The 20,420-nt window shown below is 36.6% G+C and overlaps 1 protein-coding gene across 1 annotated transcript in view; it reads left to right on the top strand.

The window, feature by feature from the left end:
• THSD7B (thrombospondin type 1 domain containing 7B) overlaps positions 1 to 20,086 on the top strand; it is a 755,959-nt gene extending 735,873 nt beyond the window's left edge. The window contains exons 23-27 of the mRNA XM_036320836.1: positions 71 to 166; positions 2,613 to 2,695; positions 3,877 to 4,069; positions 7,260 to 7,347; positions 18,916 to 20,086. Coding sequence (XP_036176729.1) covers positions 71 to 166; positions 2,613 to 2,695; positions 3,877 to 4,069; positions 7,260 to 7,347; positions 18,916 to 18,997 — 542 coding nt within the window. The 3' untranslated portion in view covers positions 18,998 to 20,086. The remainder of the gene's footprint in view (positions 1 to 70; positions 167 to 2,612; positions 2,696 to 3,876; positions 4,070 to 7,259; positions 7,348 to 18,915) is intronic.
• Positions 20,087 to 20,420: the final 334 nt, after the last annotated feature.

Below are 20,420 nucleotides of genomic sequence, written 5' to 3'. Positions count from 1 at the left end.
TTGATTGCTGAAGCTTATTCTTTTCTTATGTCGGGGATAATGGAACCGCTGTTGTCATGTCTGCTTGCAGGAGGCAAATGCTATCACTACACGTGGAAAGCAAGTCTTTGGAATAATAATGAACGAACCGTATGGTGCCAGCGTTCAGATGGCGTGAATGTCACAGGTATTCCTACCTCAGATTCATGTGGGTGCTTCCTAACGATCTCTGAGTGTTGCTGTTTGTGAAGAGAATTCGCTTACAAATTATAAGCCAGGTAACACTGAACAGACAGCCTTTGATTATCTTCTTGTCCAGTTGTCATTAGACCTTTGCATCTCAGAAAGCAAACAATTCTATTTGAAGACCCATCATAATATATCAGACAACTTAAAGCAATAAGCTGAAACACAATAATTTTCTCTCAAATATTATTATCTGAGAAAGACTGGAAAAGACAGATGCCAACTTAAAATTGTCTCTAAAATTTTAAATCATGTACCTTCTTAGTAAAAAATTTTTGAGGACTTATCTCAACATATCATGTTTATAAATCATATCATATGCTTATATATTATAAAATGTACAGGAATTTAAATTAAAAGAGTATATTAGGACATATAAAATTTAAAATATCATATTTGCTAATGGTACAAAAATTTGCTGCAAATTATAGATGCATATATTAACTCGCTGGAAGTTTAGTTTTTGAAGATTGTGCTAGTCATGATTAATATTTTTAAAATTTGTCTTGTTTAAAGTATTAGAGATGTCCCCTTTTTCCCCCCATTTAACCCCTTCTAGCCCGCACCTGCCTCCTGCCCCCCATGACACAGTTGTCTGTGTCCATGAGGTTTGCATATATGCATACAAGTTCTTTGGTTGATCTCTTCCCTCTCACCTACCCCTCCTTCCCTCTGAGATTTTACAGTCTTTTCCAGGTTACTATTTAATATATAAATTTAGATGGAGGAAGTGTTCCTCATTCATGGTGATGGATACAATTTGATCTACAGTCTAGTCTTCTCAATAATTTTAAAGGTTTTTTTATGCCTTCTTATCAGAGTAAATTGCCATTATTTTTACTTAGTACTGGGATGGCAAAGAACTTATTCTAGGGAGAATGTCTATTCTTCTGTAGGAATAGGAGGGTCAGCTCTGTCTTTTCCTTGTACGTGTGTTTTTGCATTGTTGGTATTTCCTTTAATCCATAGTTTATTCATACACTAATTTATTTTAAGCGACTTATACATTTCATCAGTTATTAAAACTAAATATATTGTAAATCAGCCTTCCCAGGAACACAGAAAGCATCACACACTCTGCAATATGCTGAGTTAAAGTGGCGCCGTCGCACTACAAATTCTCTGCACAGAGCACACGTGACACCTGATGCATGACCTCAGCTTACTAGCGTCATCTGCTAAGTGTTATTGGAGCTTAATTTTATTCTTAAAAGGGTTATATAAACTAGATAAATTCAAACATTTTCTTCCCTAGTGATGCCCTCCTACAGGGGCCCACACACTGCACTTTGGACATTGCCGCTTTAGAGAGTGGACAACACCCCTTCCAAACTCAATTGGTAGCAACAGGACTGTGTGGTTATTGCCACTAATGCCCCAATTAATAACCACACCAAAGGGCTAATTCTGGAGTGTGGTTGTCTTTTAATTTTTGTGTGGATTATTTTCTTTTCCAAGTAACAGTGAGAACTTACCTGCTTCATTCTCAGGGAAAGTGCTCTGACTGTTCTCTACACTGCCTTATGCCCAAAGCTTTTACTAGTTACAAAATCAAACTATAACTGGTTAACAATTATAGTAAGGTAAAGCCTACAGTCTATAAATGCAAGCAATATTATGAATAAGGTTTAAATACTGCCCTCAAATATTATGCACCTTCTTTGCTTAGTACATGGAATCCAAGAAGGCAAGTGAGTGATTTTCAGATTATAGAAGCATGCATTATTCTAGCCACTTACTCACAAATATGCAATTACTGTGCCAAGTACTATACATACCAGATCATATGTATGATTTCCCTTCCTGGTGCTTCTACATATGCTCTTCAAAGTAAGTGTGGGGGTCAGCGGATGTGTGTGTGAGGGGGGAGGGAGGTCAAAGGGTATGCATATCCTGAAATATGTTTTAAAATGTTGCCAAAGTGTTTGATATTCTGGTGCATACATTGATTAGTGGCTTTCTTTTAAAATGTGGTTGTTGGGAACTGGCCCAGTGCCTAGGTGGGGTCCTCCAGAACTGAAGGAAAATGTATGTAAAATAAGTCTCAAGCTGATACATTTTATGCTCCTGAACTTAAATTGAGATGTCACCGATTCTTTTACTGATGCTGGCACTCATAGATGTCACCCTCAAGCATAGCCATAAGATGGAATCATACTGCCAACAGCAGGTATACAAAATCTATAAATAGCTTCTGTGAGCAGAGCCTCCCATCTCTATCCATCCATCCTGGAGTAATCAATAAAGTAAGACTGGGCCACATGTCAGCAAACAGATTTAAAAAATAATACTACTACTGTTACAAAGTGGCCAGTGCCAGAGAGAGAAAAACTGTTTTGTAATGTTTATCATAGAAAAATCTGCAAATGATGGGATTTCCTTTGTAGGAGGCTGCTCCCCTCAGGCACGGCCTGCGGCGATTCGACAGTGCAGTCCAGCCTGCAGAAAACCTTTCTCCTACTGCACTCAGGTGAGTCCTTGCAGGAGACCCCCACCGGGGTTTTAACTGCTGTGCTGCACACATGCGGCTGGATGCCTTCCAGTCACTGGAGCAAGCAGCAGCTCCATGTGCCCACGATACCATCTAGAGGCATTTGCTGGAGTAGTCACAGTGATTAAGGAACTCTGCCAGCAGTCTTTTTCTATAAATGTGCCTATAGGGAAATCTGTTTTTCAGGTATCTAATTTATATTAGCTCTATTTACCAATAATTGTTCTCCATTGATTTATTTCCTGATTCTTAGCCTTTCATCTACCTACATTACTTTGAAAGTTATTATAAATGCATGTTTGTATGTGCTCAATGTTAAATTGATTACACTATAAATAGTATAGTGTAAATTTTTAGTTCATTTTAAATAAGTTAAATGCCTATGAATAAAAAGTATATGTGTACATGTTCATATACACACACACACATATATGAACGTGTATATATATTTTAAAGCAGAAATCATTCTCCCATCTACCACTGCTCAGGAATTATGGAAAAATGTGCCGTGCACATATAATTTTTAAAGTTATGTCATGTTCCTGAAACAGGTTTCTTCTCACACACATGTGCCTTTGTGTTTTTCTCCCCTTGGGCTGCCCTTCTTGAGGGCAGAGCCATGCCTACAAGCGGGGAGGTAGTTCAGACCAGTTATTGATCAAGGGTAGCAGGTGAGAGAGACATTCGGCAGCTGGGGCAGCAACAGAGCTCAAGGAGCACATAACTCCAAGAAGATATGCACATAATTCCTATTGCTTTGCTTCTCAGTATCAAGGACAAGGTTGAAGTGAGTGGGCAGGAATCTAAACAGCTGTGGGTGGGGGAAGAGTTGAGGATATTTTGATTAAATGCCTTAAACATCTCCACAAGAGAGAAAAGGGTGTAGTTAATACCCTCTTCTGACAAATAATTGTGATTTCATATTTGCAAGGTGTCAGAATTGTAAACCACTAGAAAAAAGCTGATGATTTATTTAAGGGTTGACTTTGGAATTCAGAAAGATGAATTATTGGATTTTCATCTCTTTGGCAAGACTGTTGCTGAAAAAAACACACACAGAAATTGCCATGACATATGCAAATATCAACTGATTTCAACACTTGTTATTTTTTGTCTACACAACTCAACGAGTAATCATAAAAATATCATTTCTGCTGTAGGGCGGAGTCTGTGGTTGTGAGAAGGGTTATACGGAGATAATGAGATCAAATGGTTTTCTGGATTACTGCATGAAAGTCCCTGGCTCAGAGGATAGAAAAGCTCATGTGAAAAACCTTGCTGGGAAGAACAGACCTGTGAACTCAAAAATACATGATATTTTTAAAGGATGGTCTATTCAGCCCCTTGATCCAGGTACATTTCAGTTATGTGTTAAGAAATGTAAGTTTTCTTATGGGAGATTAGGGTTTATATTGTGACCAATATTCATGACTGAAAGAATGGAGGAAAATGCAATATGGTCTCATGCAAGGTTTCCCAAATTTGAACACTGGGTGGATAATGCACAATCTCTTTTAAAAATTTTCATAAATTGTTGAGGATAAGTCTGCCAACTTCAGTCTAAGATAATGAAATAACCAAAATATTAACCTTGAAAAATATTTTTTCATTATAAACTATCTCTGCAATAGTATATGCTTCTACAACTGTGAATTTGTGTATATAATTTAAATTAAAATAAAAAGGTGGAATAGATTCTCCAGAACATGCAAATGCTTTAGGAAATGTCCAAGGACCTTATCTGGTTTGGGCAACACTAGAGAAGCAAAGGCAGTGGTCAAAGGCAGACAGACCTTGTTGCTGTCATGGCTCAGAATGTGCCTGTTTTGAGTATAATTTCTTCTCCTCTATGGACCTGTTTCCTCATTGCTGAGATACATCTAGAGGCACCTGCCCTGTTGGACTGTTGTGGGTAGTTGCACAGTGTCAGGCCTGCAGGGCTCAGGAATCGGTGGTTACTAAGAACAGGAATGAAAAGTTATTAGATGCTTCCATGTACCCTGTGGGTCTGTGCTTACTATATTGCATGAATCTTCTCATTCTGTTCTTGTAATCTAATGAGATGCTATTATTCACATTTTAGAGATTAGGAGTCTAAAACTGCCCACACACATTAATTTTACCAAAGTCACACCACTAGGAAGTGACAGCCAGGTTTGAAAGGCAGGTCCTTCAGGCCTTTACATAGCACTGGTCTCTGCTTCCCACTTTGTAAAGTGAACAGAAAATGAACGCAGGATACTCTGCCTACTACACGTGCCTCTTCTAAGAAACAAAATGGTGCTAATGACTGAGCAAAGTGGGATAGCTGATGGGGCAGGGAGAAGAAAAAAACAGACAAAGCTCAGGCAAAATATACCCTGGCTACTTTCCTTCCAGACCCTAGGCCGTTGCTGGACTACAGTACCTTAATGATGTGCTTAAATGAAGCAAAAACCAGAGCCCAGTCCCAATAACCCCTATATCTGGTGGGAGAAACAAGATGTATAATCCTCAACCAATTTTTAAGGATGACTACAATATCTTAACTCAATTTTGATTCCCCTAGATGTCTGGGCATTCCATATGTGTGTGTTTTTTAAATCTTATTCACATTGTGACTAAGTTCTTTGAAGGATACGTGAAATGAAAGGTAGCCATATTCACCTGTTGTTTGTAGACCATATTTCAGAAGAGAATGAGGGTGAGGTTCTAGGGCAATGAGTCTTTAAATCCACAAGTAAGGTCCTTAACCTTTGAGGAATCAAATGAAAGCATCAATAAGATAGATGCAAATACACATGTGTGTCTATGTGTATGTATATAAGCATATATGAGATATATTTAGTTTTGAAAAAGAGGTCTTCATGATGAGAATATAAATTGGACCAACCTCTAGGAGGGCATCTGGCAATTCAGATCATGCATTGTGACTGAAAATTTCTTTCCTAGCAACTAACTCATCATACAAATATATATACTTATACCAAATAAGTATGTAAATGCTACCCATTAGACGATTGCTTGTTATATAGCAAATGAGTGGAAACAACATAAATATGTGTAAATAGGATAAATGAGAAAAAAATAATACAATTATGCAATATGTCAGATATATTAAGAATGAAATAGGTTTATGAAATAGAGTGAAAATATGTGCAAATCAAAAGGGAATGACATATATATATATATAAAATTTGTGTCTTTTTAAAAAAATGTGTTTGTGTATACATATGCTTGCATATGTAGAAACAACTTTGAAATGATTCCCAAGGAAACTGGTAACAGTGATAGCGCCTGGGTCGGAAACTGAGAGAGAGGGGCAGGAAGACTTATTTTTCACTATACATCTTTTAATAGTTTGAAATTTGGCCCTATCCATTATGTTATTATAAAAATTATATTAATTCCTTTTTAAGGAATATGCTTTTAAAGGCCATGAACCACATACCTCTGCACTGGGGATTTAAAAGTATTGGATTCTCCTAATACTTCAACGCCCTTAGGCTTAGGGGTAGTAAGATTAAAGGTGCATTCTCACTCAGGGAAGGTTTTGTAAATTGTCATTGTAAAAACTCAGACTGGGGGATTTCATCGTTAGTGTTTCAAAGAGATCAGAATCAAAGCTTTGTAAAAAGATTTTCGGCCATAGAAAAATAGCATTAATACATTGAAACCTCATCCTGAAACCAGATTGATACTTGGAAGTGTCAAAAATTACTGTAGATGGTCATAATATAATTGAACATATTATGATTTTATTCTAAAGAAGTATTTTTATTGTTTTTTTTTATCCTACGGAAACATTTGGAATTAGATGTTGAAGTATTTTTTAAACCTGCAGTTAATTACATTCATCTAATATAACAACCCCGTCTGTGTGTGAATATCTTTCAGAAAGGAATACAGTTCCTTTGCCAGTCCAATTCTGACTTTAGATAACTCTATGCTCACATAAAATTTTAGAGTTCCAGATACAAGTCAAATATCTATTATACATAGAAAAACATGCATACAATCAAGTCAGAGTTATCTCTTAGTAAAATGAGATAGAGTTCCAATGATCAGACTATTTGGTTAATCTATTTTCCTTTAACTTTAGCAAATAATCAAATCCAAAACAATGCCTATATTTACACATATGGCTATAATTTTATAATAATTTGGTAAATAGATTAGCTTGCTTTGTCATGATGTTTTTGTTCACTCAACATTATTCAGGAAGCAAAGTCATCAAAAATAGGCATAGTAATTCTCTTTGCATGCAGATTGTTTCTTAATAAATAGACAATTTATTTTCTTGGTCTATTTATGTAGCAAGATGTATTACATGTATAAGACAATACACACACGAAAATAAATTCAAAAATAGTTTACCAGTTGTTAGATTTTATGAAGTAATGATTGCCAGTGTTTCTTTGGCACTGTGAAATTTTTGATAGACGATCTAACATTTGATAGATGTCACAATTGGGTGTTTATGATTTGTGCAAGACTCAGAAATTCAGATAAGAAATAAAAATGTTGTATGCTAAGCTTGTTATTTTATCTTTATTTTAAACAGATGGCCGAGTAAAAATCTGGGTTTATGGTGTTTCAGGTGGTGGTTTTCTTATCATGATTTTCCTAGTATTTACTTCCTACCTTGTTTGGTAAGTACTAATTACTAGTTTATATGGGTAGCATGTTATACTAAGAGGAAAAATATCAGGATCATTTACCCAACAAAATAATCATCAACAGTAAAATTGAGTGGGAGACCATTATCTTTATTATTCTCATTTGAAATAAAGTTCTTATTTTAATTTTTATCAGTAGCTTTCAGCTTGGCAGCTGTTTTCACTGGCATCTCCCGCCACTCCAAGGGACTGATACTCGGGTTCCAGCCCCAGAGATTTCTTATTTTAATTAGTCTTATGTGTGGCCAGGTCATCTAGATCTTTTAAAGTATCTCAAGTAATTCTAATATGCAACCAAAGCTGAAAACCATTACTCTAAATAATTCTAGTTCTTAAAATTTTATATTAAAAAAAACAACTTAGGATGGAACTTTCTAATTTCAAAGGGAGGCTTATGCTTCCACGGTTTACTCCTTATATCGTATTGATCTGGAATGACTTGCCATGCCTCCCTGCTGTGACATTTACCCCTCACTGGTATGGGAGTTATTTGTATAAGCATCTTCCTCCTCTACCAAACCCTCAAGGACTTTGTGGGAAGGAGGAGAAGAGTTATAATTACTATACTTTATTGACATATTTTTCAGAGCACAAGTTTGATAAATGTGTATTGAACAAAGGAATAAGTGGATGAATAAGTGAGTAGATAAGTACAACAAGTAATGTATTGCTCATTAATTTTAGAGACAAATGTCAGGAAAAATGTCTAATATTTATATGTCAAACAAAGTACTTTAAAGAGATTGCCTTGGTCAGTCCTCACAATAATCTAATGAGATGTTGCTATCATCGTCCCCATTTTAAAGAGAGTAAATGATCCCCAGGAAAGTGAACTCATACAGCTGAGGTCATCAGCCTGGTAAAATCTACTCTGGCTTTGCCCAGCCCCAGAGCATATGCTCTGTCCAGTCTCCGTAGTTTCTTTTTCTTAAGTAATCCTAACATGTCTTTAGACAGAAAGCAGTGTTTACTGCTTTCACTTATTTTAGAGCTTCTTGATTTCTAAGTAAATTAAGGTACAGGCCTGGGAAAAGATCTAATTGACATCTAAACCCATAGCATATGCCCTTACCGATGAGTTGCCTAAAGAATTCAAACATATAATTCTATTAAAAAGCTTGCAAAAGAGTTAGAGGAGAACAGTTTTGAGGATTTTGTATTTTCTTCCCAAAATATAAGGCTTAAAACAAAACAACTGCTATAACATGCCAGGTCTTTAGGTGTGTACTTTAGACGACAGCAATTTATAATACATTTTGGAAATGCTTTTGAGAAAATATAGAAGAAAAATAGTCTTCTTAAGAACCACTTTATTCAGAAACTACTGTGTATCTCTACCATTAGTGTTTGAAGTTTCTGAAATATTGCTGATGTTCCACCTCCCCTGGCAATAAAGATCTATGAGGTAATTAATGGGGATGGCCACTAGGTGAGTTTGTAGTTAATCCAGACATACTACCTGGAAGTTACTCCAGATAATGACATCCATTCCGCCTTGTTCAGAACAACTCGGTAAATGGGCTTTTACTCTGCTGAACTTTGAGAGTGGTGCCCCCACTTCCAGAGGGTCGGCCTAAACAACAGACAGTTTCTGGCTTTCATCAAACTATTTAATCTCCAGTGGCCTGACGATGAGTCCTTGTGGCTTAAATACAACTGTGCTGAGAACTGCTAGCAGCTTGCCTTTCAGTTTATAATGAGCTCACTTTTCTAGCTGAATGGCTTTATATTTTGCTAAGATGCAAATGACTGTGGAAGAGGTCACTTTAAAATGTGTCAGTCAATGATCTCTTACAGCCAGGTTGCATGATGGATTACTAGTAGAGATGACTGGTGGTGGCCTATGTGGCAGCATTTCTGGGTCCTAATTTATGGTGAGAGAGGTGATCATAGCTTTTCTGATAACAAAATTGAGGTGAGATATGTATAAAAATAAAATGCACTTTTAATGAATATAGGGAACAAGAACTCTAAAGCAGCAGTTCTCAAGCTGTGGGTCGAGACCCCTTTGGGGGTCAAACGACCCTTTCACAGGGGTCGCCGAAGACCATCGGAAAACACATATATAATTACATATTGTTTTTGTGATTAATCACTATGCTTTAATTATGTTCAATTTGTAACAATGAAAATACATCCTGCATATCAGATATTTACATTACGATTCATAACAGTAGCAAAATTACAGTTATGAAGTAGAAACAAAAATAATTTTATGGTTGGGGGTCACCACAACATGAGGAACTGTATTAAAGGGTCGTGGCATTAGGAAGGTTGAGAACCACTGCTCTAAAGAAAAGTCTCCTGGGGAATTTGGGTCAAGATGGCAGAATAGGTAAATACTGTGCTCACACCGCCCATGACCACATCAAAATTGCAACTAAATTATAGAAGAACCATCATCGGGAATCATCTGCAGGCTAGCTGAACAGAAGTCCTATAACTAAAAATATGAAGAAACCACATTGAGACTGGCCTGAACCTCTTTCAGTGGATTTTCCACGCAAACAGACTGTCTCAGCTTCTGCTGCTGACTTCCCTAAAATCTCTCAAAGGCCCAAACAAGCTACAGCTAGCCTTGGCATGCAGTGTACTTCTTGTGAAGCTGACTTAGTACTACTCTAGTGGCAGCCTGCCTTTGTTCACAGTATGGCACCTCCAAACCCAGCACAGGTGGTGACCAACTGCAGATCACTTTGTAGCTGCTCCCACATGGCCCCAGGGTGGGCACATGCCAAGGCTGATCTTGGCCTGCCTCAAGGAAGGGCAGAACCAACAGCCCTCATGTCCAGCTTCAGAGCACCATGCAACCAGCTCCAAAAATGACACACCCAAGTATAAACTCAGCAGGCATCAGTACCCTGCTATAGCAAATCCATCTCCAAGGGGTTATCCTCAAACAAAAAGGACAGCTTGTCCACTGTCATCTTAGCCAGCCCTCACAGCTAGTCAGCATGAGAGTCAATCCCACCCACTGTTATGTTAATAGTAATCAAGGCTCAACTACAGCATGAGAATACACACAAGGGACAACTCTGGAACGCCTGGCTCAGGTAATCAGGGAGAATGTGCTGCTGGCATCCACAGCACACCTACTACATAAGGCCACTCTGTGGAGACTGGAAGATGTAGCAGATCTACCCAGAATATAGAAACAAACAGGGAGGCAGCCAAAATGAGGAGACAAATAAACATGTCCCAAATTAAAGAAGAGAGTAAAACTCCAGAAAAAAAAAAAAAAAACACAAAGCAACAAACAAAACACAACAGCGCACTAAATGTGAAGGAGTCAAGCAATCTACCAGAAACATAACACAAAAAACTGGTTGTAAGTATGATCAATTAACTTAAGGAAAGAATAAGAAATCGCAAGTGGAAACTTCAACAAAGAGAGAAAAACCATGAAAAAAGAACCAGTCTGGAATGAAAAATACAATAACTGAAATGAAGAATACCTTAGACTCGCAGTAGTTCTCAACCTTCTGGCCCTTTTAAATACAGTTCCTCATGTTGTGACCCAACCATAACATTATTTGTGTTGCTACTTCATAACTGTAATGTTGCTACTGTTATAAATTGTAATGTAAATATCTGATATGCAGGATGGTCTTAGGCAGCCCCTGTGAAAGGGTCGTTCGACCGCCAAAGGGGTCGTGACCCACAGGTTGAGAACAGCTGCCTTAGAGGGAGTGAACAACAGATTACATGAAGCAGATTAAATCAATGATTTGGAAGACAAGGCAGCATAAAACACCAAATCAGAACAGCAAAAATAAAAGAGAAGTTTTAAAAATTAAGGTAGTTGAAAGGACCTCTGGGATACCATCAAAAGTACCAAAATTTGCATCATGGGGTACCAGAAAGAGAAGAAAGAGAGCAAGGGATTGAAAACCTTTTTGAAGATCTAATGACTGGAAACCTTAACCTGGCAAAGCAAACATACAAGTCCAGGAAGCAAGACAGTGTCAAACATGATGGACCCAGAGGCCCACACCAAGACACATAATTAAAATGCCAATAGCTAAAGACCAAGGAAAACTTCAGTCAGTCGTGTGCAAGGGAACTCCCATAAAAACATCTGCTGATTTCCCAACAGAAACTTTGCAGGCTCCAGAGGATTGTCATAAAATATTCAGTGATGAAAGGCAAAGACCTAGAACCAAGGTCACTCTACCCAGCAAGGCTCATTTAGAGCTGAAAGAGAGATGAAGAGCTTACCAGAAAAGTAAAAGCCAAAGGAGTCCATCACCTCTAAACCAGTATTGCAAGAAATGATAAAGGGACTTCTTTAAGAAAATAAAAGATACAAAATATGAGTAGGAAACTAGAAAAGAAAAAATATTCACTTAAAAAGCAAATAATAAAAGCAGTAGATCAACTATAATGCTAAAACAAAGATTAAAGGCAAAAGTAGAAAAACTATGTAAATTTACAACAATAAATGAATAGACAAATGAAAACACACACCAAAGAAGTAAAAAAAAAATCATGAAAACAAAAGTGTAGGGGGTGAGTAAAACTTGTAGTGATTTTAAAATAGACATCTATAAATAGATGTTGGTATAAATGAGGCACATGGTAACAACAAACTAAAATTTACAAATAATTCACAAGAAAGAAGTCCAAACACAACACTTGGGAAGTCATGAACATACAAAAGAAGAGAGCATGAGAATAAGAATGAGAAAGCCAGAGAAAAGAACTACAGAAAACAGTAAGATGGAGATAACCACATATCTATCAATAATCACTTTAAATGTATTCAAGCTCTAATCAAAAGAATGGGGAGCTCAATGGATAAAGAACAGGACCCATACATAGGCTGCCTACAAGAGACCCATTTCAGATTAAAAATAAAAACCACACAAACTGAAAGTAAAAAGGTGAAAAAAGTTATTTCATGCAAATGGAAATTTTGTGAAAGCTATCAGACTAAATAAACTTTATCTCCTGCTACAGTCTTACTTTTAAAGAAGGACACTTTATAATAATAAAGGCATCGATCCAACAAAAGGATATAACTCTTATGAATATCTATGCACCTAAATATATAAAGCAAATAATGACATACATAGAAAAATCAACAGTAATAATGTAACAGTAGGAAACTTTAATGCTCCATTGATATCAATGGATAGATCTTCCAGACAGAAAATAAACAAGGAAACTGGCTTTACTTAACTGATATTTTTAGGACATGTCACCCCAAAGCAGGAGAATATACATTCATTTCAAGTGTACCTGGAACATTTTCCAGGGAAGACCACATACTCAGATGCACACAAAAAGTCACAATACATTTACGAAGATTAAATTCATATCAAACTGTTTCTGATTACAATGATATCAAATTTAAAATCTAGTAAAAGAAATAAACTAAAACCAACACATGGAGGCTAAATAATACGCTAGGAAACACTGAATGAGTTAACAATGAGATTACGGAAGAAATCAAAAGATAACTCATGGCAAATGAAAATGAAGACATGAAGACCCCAAATCTATGGGACATAGTCAAAGCAGTTCTCAGAGGGAAATACAAGAAAAATCTCAAATAAACAATCTCATTGAACACCTAAAGGAACTAGAAAAAGAAAAACTAGCAAATCTAAAATGAGTAGTTGAAGGAAATAATAAAGATAAGAGTGGAAATAAACAAAATGAAGCCTTAAAACAATTTAAAAGATCAATGAAGCCAAGAGCTGATTCTTTGAAAAGATTTTTTAAAAATCAATAAACTCATCAAGAAAAAGAGAGTCTAAATAAATAAAATCACAGAGTAGCAGTAACAAGAAATACAAATTATTATAAGAAAATATTGTGAACAATAATATGCCAACAAGTTGGACAACTTACAAGAAATAGATACACTGCTAGCAATATACAATCTTTCAAGGTTGAATCAGGAAGAAACAGAAAATCAGAAGTAACAACTGCTAACAAAATCAAATCAGTAATAAAAGAAAAACTACCAACAGAGTCTTGTATCAGGTGGCTTTACAGGTGAATTTTACCAAACATTCAAAGAATTAATACCTATAATTATCAAACTAGTCCAAAAACTGAAGAGGAAGGAAGGCTCCCAAGCTCATTTTATGAGGCCAGCATCACACTGATATCAAAACCAGACAAAAACATTAATATCAGCAAACCAAATTCAATAATATATAGAAAAGATCATATACCATGATCAACTGGATTACTATGATGCAAGGTTGATTAAATATCTACAAATCAGCTAACATGATACACTGCATAATTAAAATGAATGATAAAAATATCAATAGCTTCAGAAAAAAATGATAAAATCCAGCATCAATTTAAGATAAAAACTCTCAGCAAAGTGGGAATAGACGAAACATAATTCAACATAAAGACCATATATGCTAAACCCATAGCTAACATCATACTCAACAGAAAAAAATTGAAAGCTTTTTCTCTGAGATCAGGAACAAGATGCCTACTCTCAGCATTATTAATAAACATACTATTGGAAGCCTAGCCACCACAATCAGACAAGGAAATGAATAAATAAAACTGTCATTATTTGCAGATGACAAAATAATATATAGAAAGAACCCTAAAGATTCCACCAAAAATTATTAGAACTAATAAATCAATTCAGTAGCATTTCAGGATACAAAAATAATATTCAGAAATAGGTTAAATTTTTATATACCAATAATGAACTGTCAGAAAGAAAAATTAAGAAAATAATTCCATTCACAATAGCATCAAAAAGAATAAAATATCAAGAAATAAATTTAATCAAGGAAGTAAAAGACCTATACTTGGAGAACTATAAAACATTGGAGAAAAAAGTGAAGTGGATACAATTAAATGGAAGCATATATATTCCATTCATGGGTAAGAAGAATTATCATTAAGTTGTAAAGCCCAAAGCAATCTACAGATTCAATACAATCCCTAATACCAAAGATATTTTTCACAGAACTAGAACAAATAATCCTAAAATATATATGAGCCACTAAAACTCCAAATAGCCAAAGCAATCTTGAGAAAGAACGAAGTTGAAGGTATTGTACTTGCTGATGTCAAACTATTTTACAAGACTATAATAATCAAAACAGCACGGTAATGGCATAGACTACACAGATACATAGGTCAGTGGAACAGAATACAGAGCCCGAAAATAAACCGACACCTATATGGCCCAGCAATCTATGACAAAGGAGGTAAGAACATATAATGGGGTTAAGACATTCCTTTCAGTAAAGGTGTTTGGAAAACTGTACAGATACATGCAAAAAAATGAAGCTATCCTAATATATATATGAATAAACTTAAAACTTAAAAGAAAATACAGGCAGTAAACTCTTTGATATAACTTTTAGTAATACCTTTTTGGATATGTCTTCTCAGGCAAGGGACACAAAGAAAAAAAACAAATGGAACTACATCAAATAAAAATGTTTTTGCACAGCAAAGGAAACCATCAACAAAACAAAAAGACAATGTACTGAATGGGGGGAGATATTCACCAAGGATATCTCCGATAAGGGGTTAATACCCAAAATGTTTAAGGAAGTCACACAACTTCATACAAAAATAAAATTTAATGAAAAGATGTGCAGAAGACCTGAATAAACATTTTTTTACAAAAAGAACAAACAGATGTCCAATCCTATATAATAAAACCCTAATATGCAAATCGACTGAACAGCCGAACGACTAGTCGCTATGACACGCACTGACCACCAGGGGGAAAATGCTCAATGCAAGAGCTGCCCTCTGGTGGTCAGTGCACTCCCACAGGGGGAGCCGCTCAGCCAGAAGCTGGGCTCACAGCTGGTGAGTGCAGCGGCAGTGGCGGGAGCCTCTCCTGCTTCCGTGGCAGTGCTAAGGACCCTGGGGAGCGGGTCTAAGCCGGCAGGTAGACATCCCCTGAGGGGTTCCTGACTGCAAAAGGGCGCAGGCCGGGCTGAAGGACCCCCCACACCCAGTGCATGAATGTTGTGCACCGGGCCTCTAGTATACATATGAAAAGATACTCAATGTCACTAATCATCAAGGAAGGGCAAATTAACACCACAATGCGATATGTCCTTAAACCAGTCAGAATGGCTATAGTCACTAAGTCAACAAACAACTGTTGGCAAGTTTGTAAATTTGTGTGGCCACTCTGGAAAACAGTATGGAGTTTCTTCAAAAAATTAAAAATGGAACTACCTTTTGACCCAGAAATCCCACTTCTGAGAACATATCCAAAGAAACCCAAAAAACTGATTCAAAAAGACATATGTACTCCTATGTTCATTGCAGCATTATTTACAATACCAAGATACAAAAGCAACCCAAGTGTCCATTGATAGATGAATGGATAAAGATGATTTGGTATGTATGTATAATATATATATATATATTTACTCAGCCATACAAAAGAATACAATCTTGCCATTTGTGACAACATGCATGATCTAGAAGGTAATATGGTTAGTGAAATAATTCAGACAAAGACAAACATATTTCACTTATAAATGGAATCCAAAAGACAAAAATAAGCATGCAAGTAAAATAGAAAAAATAGTCATAAATACACAGAACAAATTCAAGGTTGCTAGATGGGTGGGTGATAAAGTTGAAAGGATTAGGAAGTGTAAATTGGCAGTTATAAAAAATAGTCAGAGGGACATAAAATACAGCCTGGGGAATATAATCAACAGTATTGTAATAACTGTATATGGTGTGACATGGATACTAGAGTTATCGGGTGGTCAAGTTGTAAGTTACGTAAATATCCAAGCATTACAGTGTACACCCGAACTGATATAATATTGTGTGTCAACTGCAATAGAAACAAAAAATGAAAGGCCTCCTGTTTACTGGCTTTGCAGAGGGCACTCTGTCACTCAGCTTCTCCTCTCAGCATGCTTTTGACTAGCCCAGCTCTGCAAAGCCACACCTTCCCAACAAAGTACCACCATATTCAATGTTTGCCAACATTTGAGAACTTCTAAACTATAAAAAAATTTTAGGTCTCACGCATTCATAATTATTGTTTTAGTATCTGACAATGGAGAGAGTACACAATATGAAAAATTCATCATATAATGAGACCATCACAATGATTCCCAATAAACCTCACAGCCCACAAAAAATCCAAGGCTTATGTATTAGGAGCCCCCCTCCCCTTTTTTCTTCTAGAGGTAGACACAGTGTTTGTAATTCTTTACATGAAAACTGTAATTAAAATATCTGTGTAATATTTAGAGTGGAATTTTCCAGGCCCAGCTCACCATAGCTGGACCATATTAGCTGTCTCCAAGGAAATGTTACTATCTCTTCCCCAGTCCCTAGAACTCAGCAATTCCATTTCACTTTGCCTAATTACATTTAGCAAATGCCACCTAAGAGTGGATTGCCAGAAATTCTCTGAAAGCACTTATATTTCTTCTCCCTCCCTTCCCCTGCCCTGGAAAAAAAAAATAGGTGAGAGAGAGGACCCCTACTGTCATTTCAGATGAATGTCCACGTATTCTTTCTTACATTAAGATAACCCCCAGGGTGGTATACAAGCTGTCACTTCCAAGTTGTCCTAAACTCTTATTTGAGTATTTTCTTAGTCCCTTTAAATGTTTCAGATTTGAGTACTGAGGACCCAGTTTCAGTCTGGGTCCATTTTCCATATGAGAGCCTGACTCAACAACGTGACTAGAGCAACTGGAATATATGTATCCATTAATATACTATTAATATAAAGTCAAATTGAATGTTTCTTATCTAATTATGCAATAAATACCTTTTGGAGAAGTGGAAAATACATGGGAAGCAGGAAATTGGAGGCTGAGAATTCTAAAGCATGTTTCTGCCTTTCAACTTCCCTGGTTGGAAACTGTTTGCTTCCCTCTCAGGGTTGTTCTGGGATTTATTGAGAGAGTTTATGTAAAATGTGTAGCTGTCCATTGAGCACCCATTCCCTGGCAGCTGTAAGGGTGGGGGCACTGATAGGATTTCCGATTTCTTGTAATAGTTTATTTAATCATTTTAATTTATCTCTTTAGCTCCTATAAGTTGCTTTATGTCCCAAACCGTAAAATAAAATGTTTTTCTCCTTAAATTAGAACTTGAGCATTTTAAACTAGGACATTCTCCTGACAACCATTTTAATTTTATCAAACTTTTTTTAACTGTGGTAAAGTTCATATCATAAAATTCACTGTTTTAAGCATTAAATGAAAGAAGCCAGATGAAAAAGTCCACATTTAGTATAATTCTATTTATGTGAAATATCCTCCATAGACAAATTCACTGAGGCAGAAACTTGGTAGGTGGTTGCTGGGCAGGATGGGGAGAGACTGCTTAGTAGGTGAAGAGTTTCCCTTTAAGGTGATAAAAATGTGCCCGGACCAGATAGGGGTGATGGTTACAGGGCATGGTGAATGTACTAAATGTTACAGAACTGTATACATTAACATGTTTGTTTTTAATTTAAATTCACTCAGAATATAAAAATTCACTCTTACAGATACACACAAAAAAGTTGTTTCTACCAGATGCCTAAGTGTGGCATGTGTAGAGAGAGAATGTGCTGAAGAGGGTAGATGCACAGGTCTGGGTGTTAGTCTTACTTAGAATCCAGGCTCTGCCACTCACTCAGTGACTAGGGAGAGGGTCAATAACCTCTCTCATCCTTCTCTGTAAAGTAGCCATTATTCTAGTGCCTCCCTCTCAGGGTTGTTCAGGGATTTATTGAGATATTTTATGTGAAATGCCCATCAAAGAGCTTGGCACTAACTATGCATTTATTTAATTAATAAGAGATGTCTCTATAATTTGGAGACAGGGAGTGAGATGGCTCCCTGCTAATGAGGACAACCCAAAAGACAGCTGGGCTCTAGAGGCAGGGCAAAGCAAAGGCACAGAGGAAGAAGGAATCAGGATGGTAGGGCAGTGTGTGGCGTAATTCAAACTATGAATGTTCATAAACACAGAGATTCACCCATACTAACAATCAAAGAGTGTAAGGGAGGCTGTTGGGCATGATTGTGTGAGTTGGGAATGGTACCAATTTCAGCTTCTCTCTGTGTGAGAGCAGCAGCTCTGGCGACGTTGGTGGCCTTAGGTAAAACACACCAGGTGAGGATGGCGTGACTTGGCAGCTAAATGTCAAGTTTCAGGCCAGAGCAGAAGAGTGTTTACTTAAAAACAAGACCAGGGTAAGGCCCCAGATTCTGGCTACTCCAGCAGCTTAGGATGTTAAACATCTGCAACATGAAGGTTGCAATAGCTTAGGAATTAGTGAGCCGCAGATGTTCACATTACTGTGTATAAAAAGGCACAAGAAAGAAAGCAGCCCTCTACCAAGTTCACTGTTTCCACTAAACTATGTCTAAGATTTTGAAAGCATGAGGCTTCTCCTAAAAATAGCATTAAAGTAGACAAGTAAGAAAACGCCAAGTCCAGAGAAAATAATATTTTGTCATTGAACTGATTGAATTTCTAAACCTCACAATTGTCTTCGGCAGATGAAACAGAGCTCTGTGAACTTTCTTTATCTCAGGAATTCTTTTCCCTTTGCAGCAAGAAGCCAAAACCACATCAAAGCACACCTCCCCAACAGAAGCCTCTGACCTTCGCCTACGATGGAGACTTAGACATGTAACCTGAAAAGGAAATCCAAATGTAGACATCGACTGCCTTAACTGCTTTCTCTTTTGTAGCTCTCAGACTTCTCAGTTTTTTGAGGAATCTCACAGTGTGATACATTAGGCAGAATGCAAATACTGCAAAAGTAATATTGCCTCAACTTCATTTGGATATGGGGTCAAGGATTATTCAGTCTGCCATTTTGATTTCAAGTTGTTTGTGGGTGTGTTTAGTTTTTTTTATTTTCTCAAGGGACCTGAAAATCCTTCTCTTCCCTTTTGGAAAAGGGAGGAAGAAAACGTGATGGAATTCCCACAGACTTGAGTAATCTTTATCTTCTGCAGCATGATGACAATCCAGAGGAAAGTCCAATCAAGACATTTACTATAAATGGCGAGTTTGACACTGCATTGTTACGCACTATATTAGTGCAAATCTTTATTCTTTCCATATTTCAACACTGAGTTTTCTAGAGTTTACATTAGTTCAGAGACCTTCAAATTGCATTGACTATTTTCATGAACACAGAGGGAATGGGCTGCCATTTCAGAAATTCTCTGAGTTTTTACCTTTGAATATTGTATTTTGTTTTGTAGCCAGGGGATGATGGCACTTCATGGGTTGCATCTATTGAAAGAAATGGCGTGCGCGTAATTGACGAACTAGATGAAAACTGGGTGGTTTCTAAATGAAATGTGTATTGAGTGTGATGGTGTACAAATGACTAGGTGGTCATACTGGAGAATGAGGTATTTATTTGATTTATTTGATTACTAAAACTGCATTTTAACAAAACTTAGCAACGTAGATATAGAATTAATCACACAGTTGTAATTCAGTTTAATGATGACAAACTCTGCTTTTGTAATTTCAATTTTCTTATCTGAATATTTATAAATTTCTTTTGAAGTTAATTATCTGACCTCATTTAATATACATCAAACACCAATCCTGTTTATAGCAAGTCTTGCTTTTATAAGGTTTCAATAATATCTAAAACACATTAAGAGCTGAAACCATTTTATGAAGATAATTGTTTGTAATAGTAGATGTTGAAAGTAAGAAGGTGCCATCTTGTGGTATTGACTTGTATTTATAACAAATAAAGTGCTCAAGAGACTGAGAAGTTGACTCTTCTAGATTTATTCATTTCTAAAGTGCCCTTATTTTGAAAAACACACCTTTAATAACACTTTCCCTGTTTCATTGTTTTAGAGGTTGAAAGCTGAAATCACAGAGAAAGGGAATTTTACCCCACATTCTCAGCTCTATCTAGCACACTGCAAAATTGAGTAAAACACAATTACACAGAAGTAGCTTTTAAGATATATTTAAAGTTCAGTCAATATTAGAACAAACAACTATAATAAGGCAAATGCTGACATGTAAGTGACCTGAGAGACCTCAGAAAATGGGAATGTTAGAGAAGTGATACAATG

The sequence above is a fragment of the Myotis myotis genome, unplaced genomic scaffold (genome assembly GCF_014108235.1).
Source record: "Myotis myotis isolate mMyoMyo1 unplaced genomic scaffold, mMyoMyo1.p scaffold_m19_p_8, whole genome shotgun sequence".
Taxonomy (NCBI): domain Eukaryota; kingdom Metazoa; phylum Chordata; class Mammalia; order Chiroptera; family Vespertilionidae; genus Myotis; species Myotis myotis.
The sequence above is the reverse complement of the archived record's forward strand: the minus strand, read 5'-3'. Positions and strand labels throughout refer to the sequence as shown.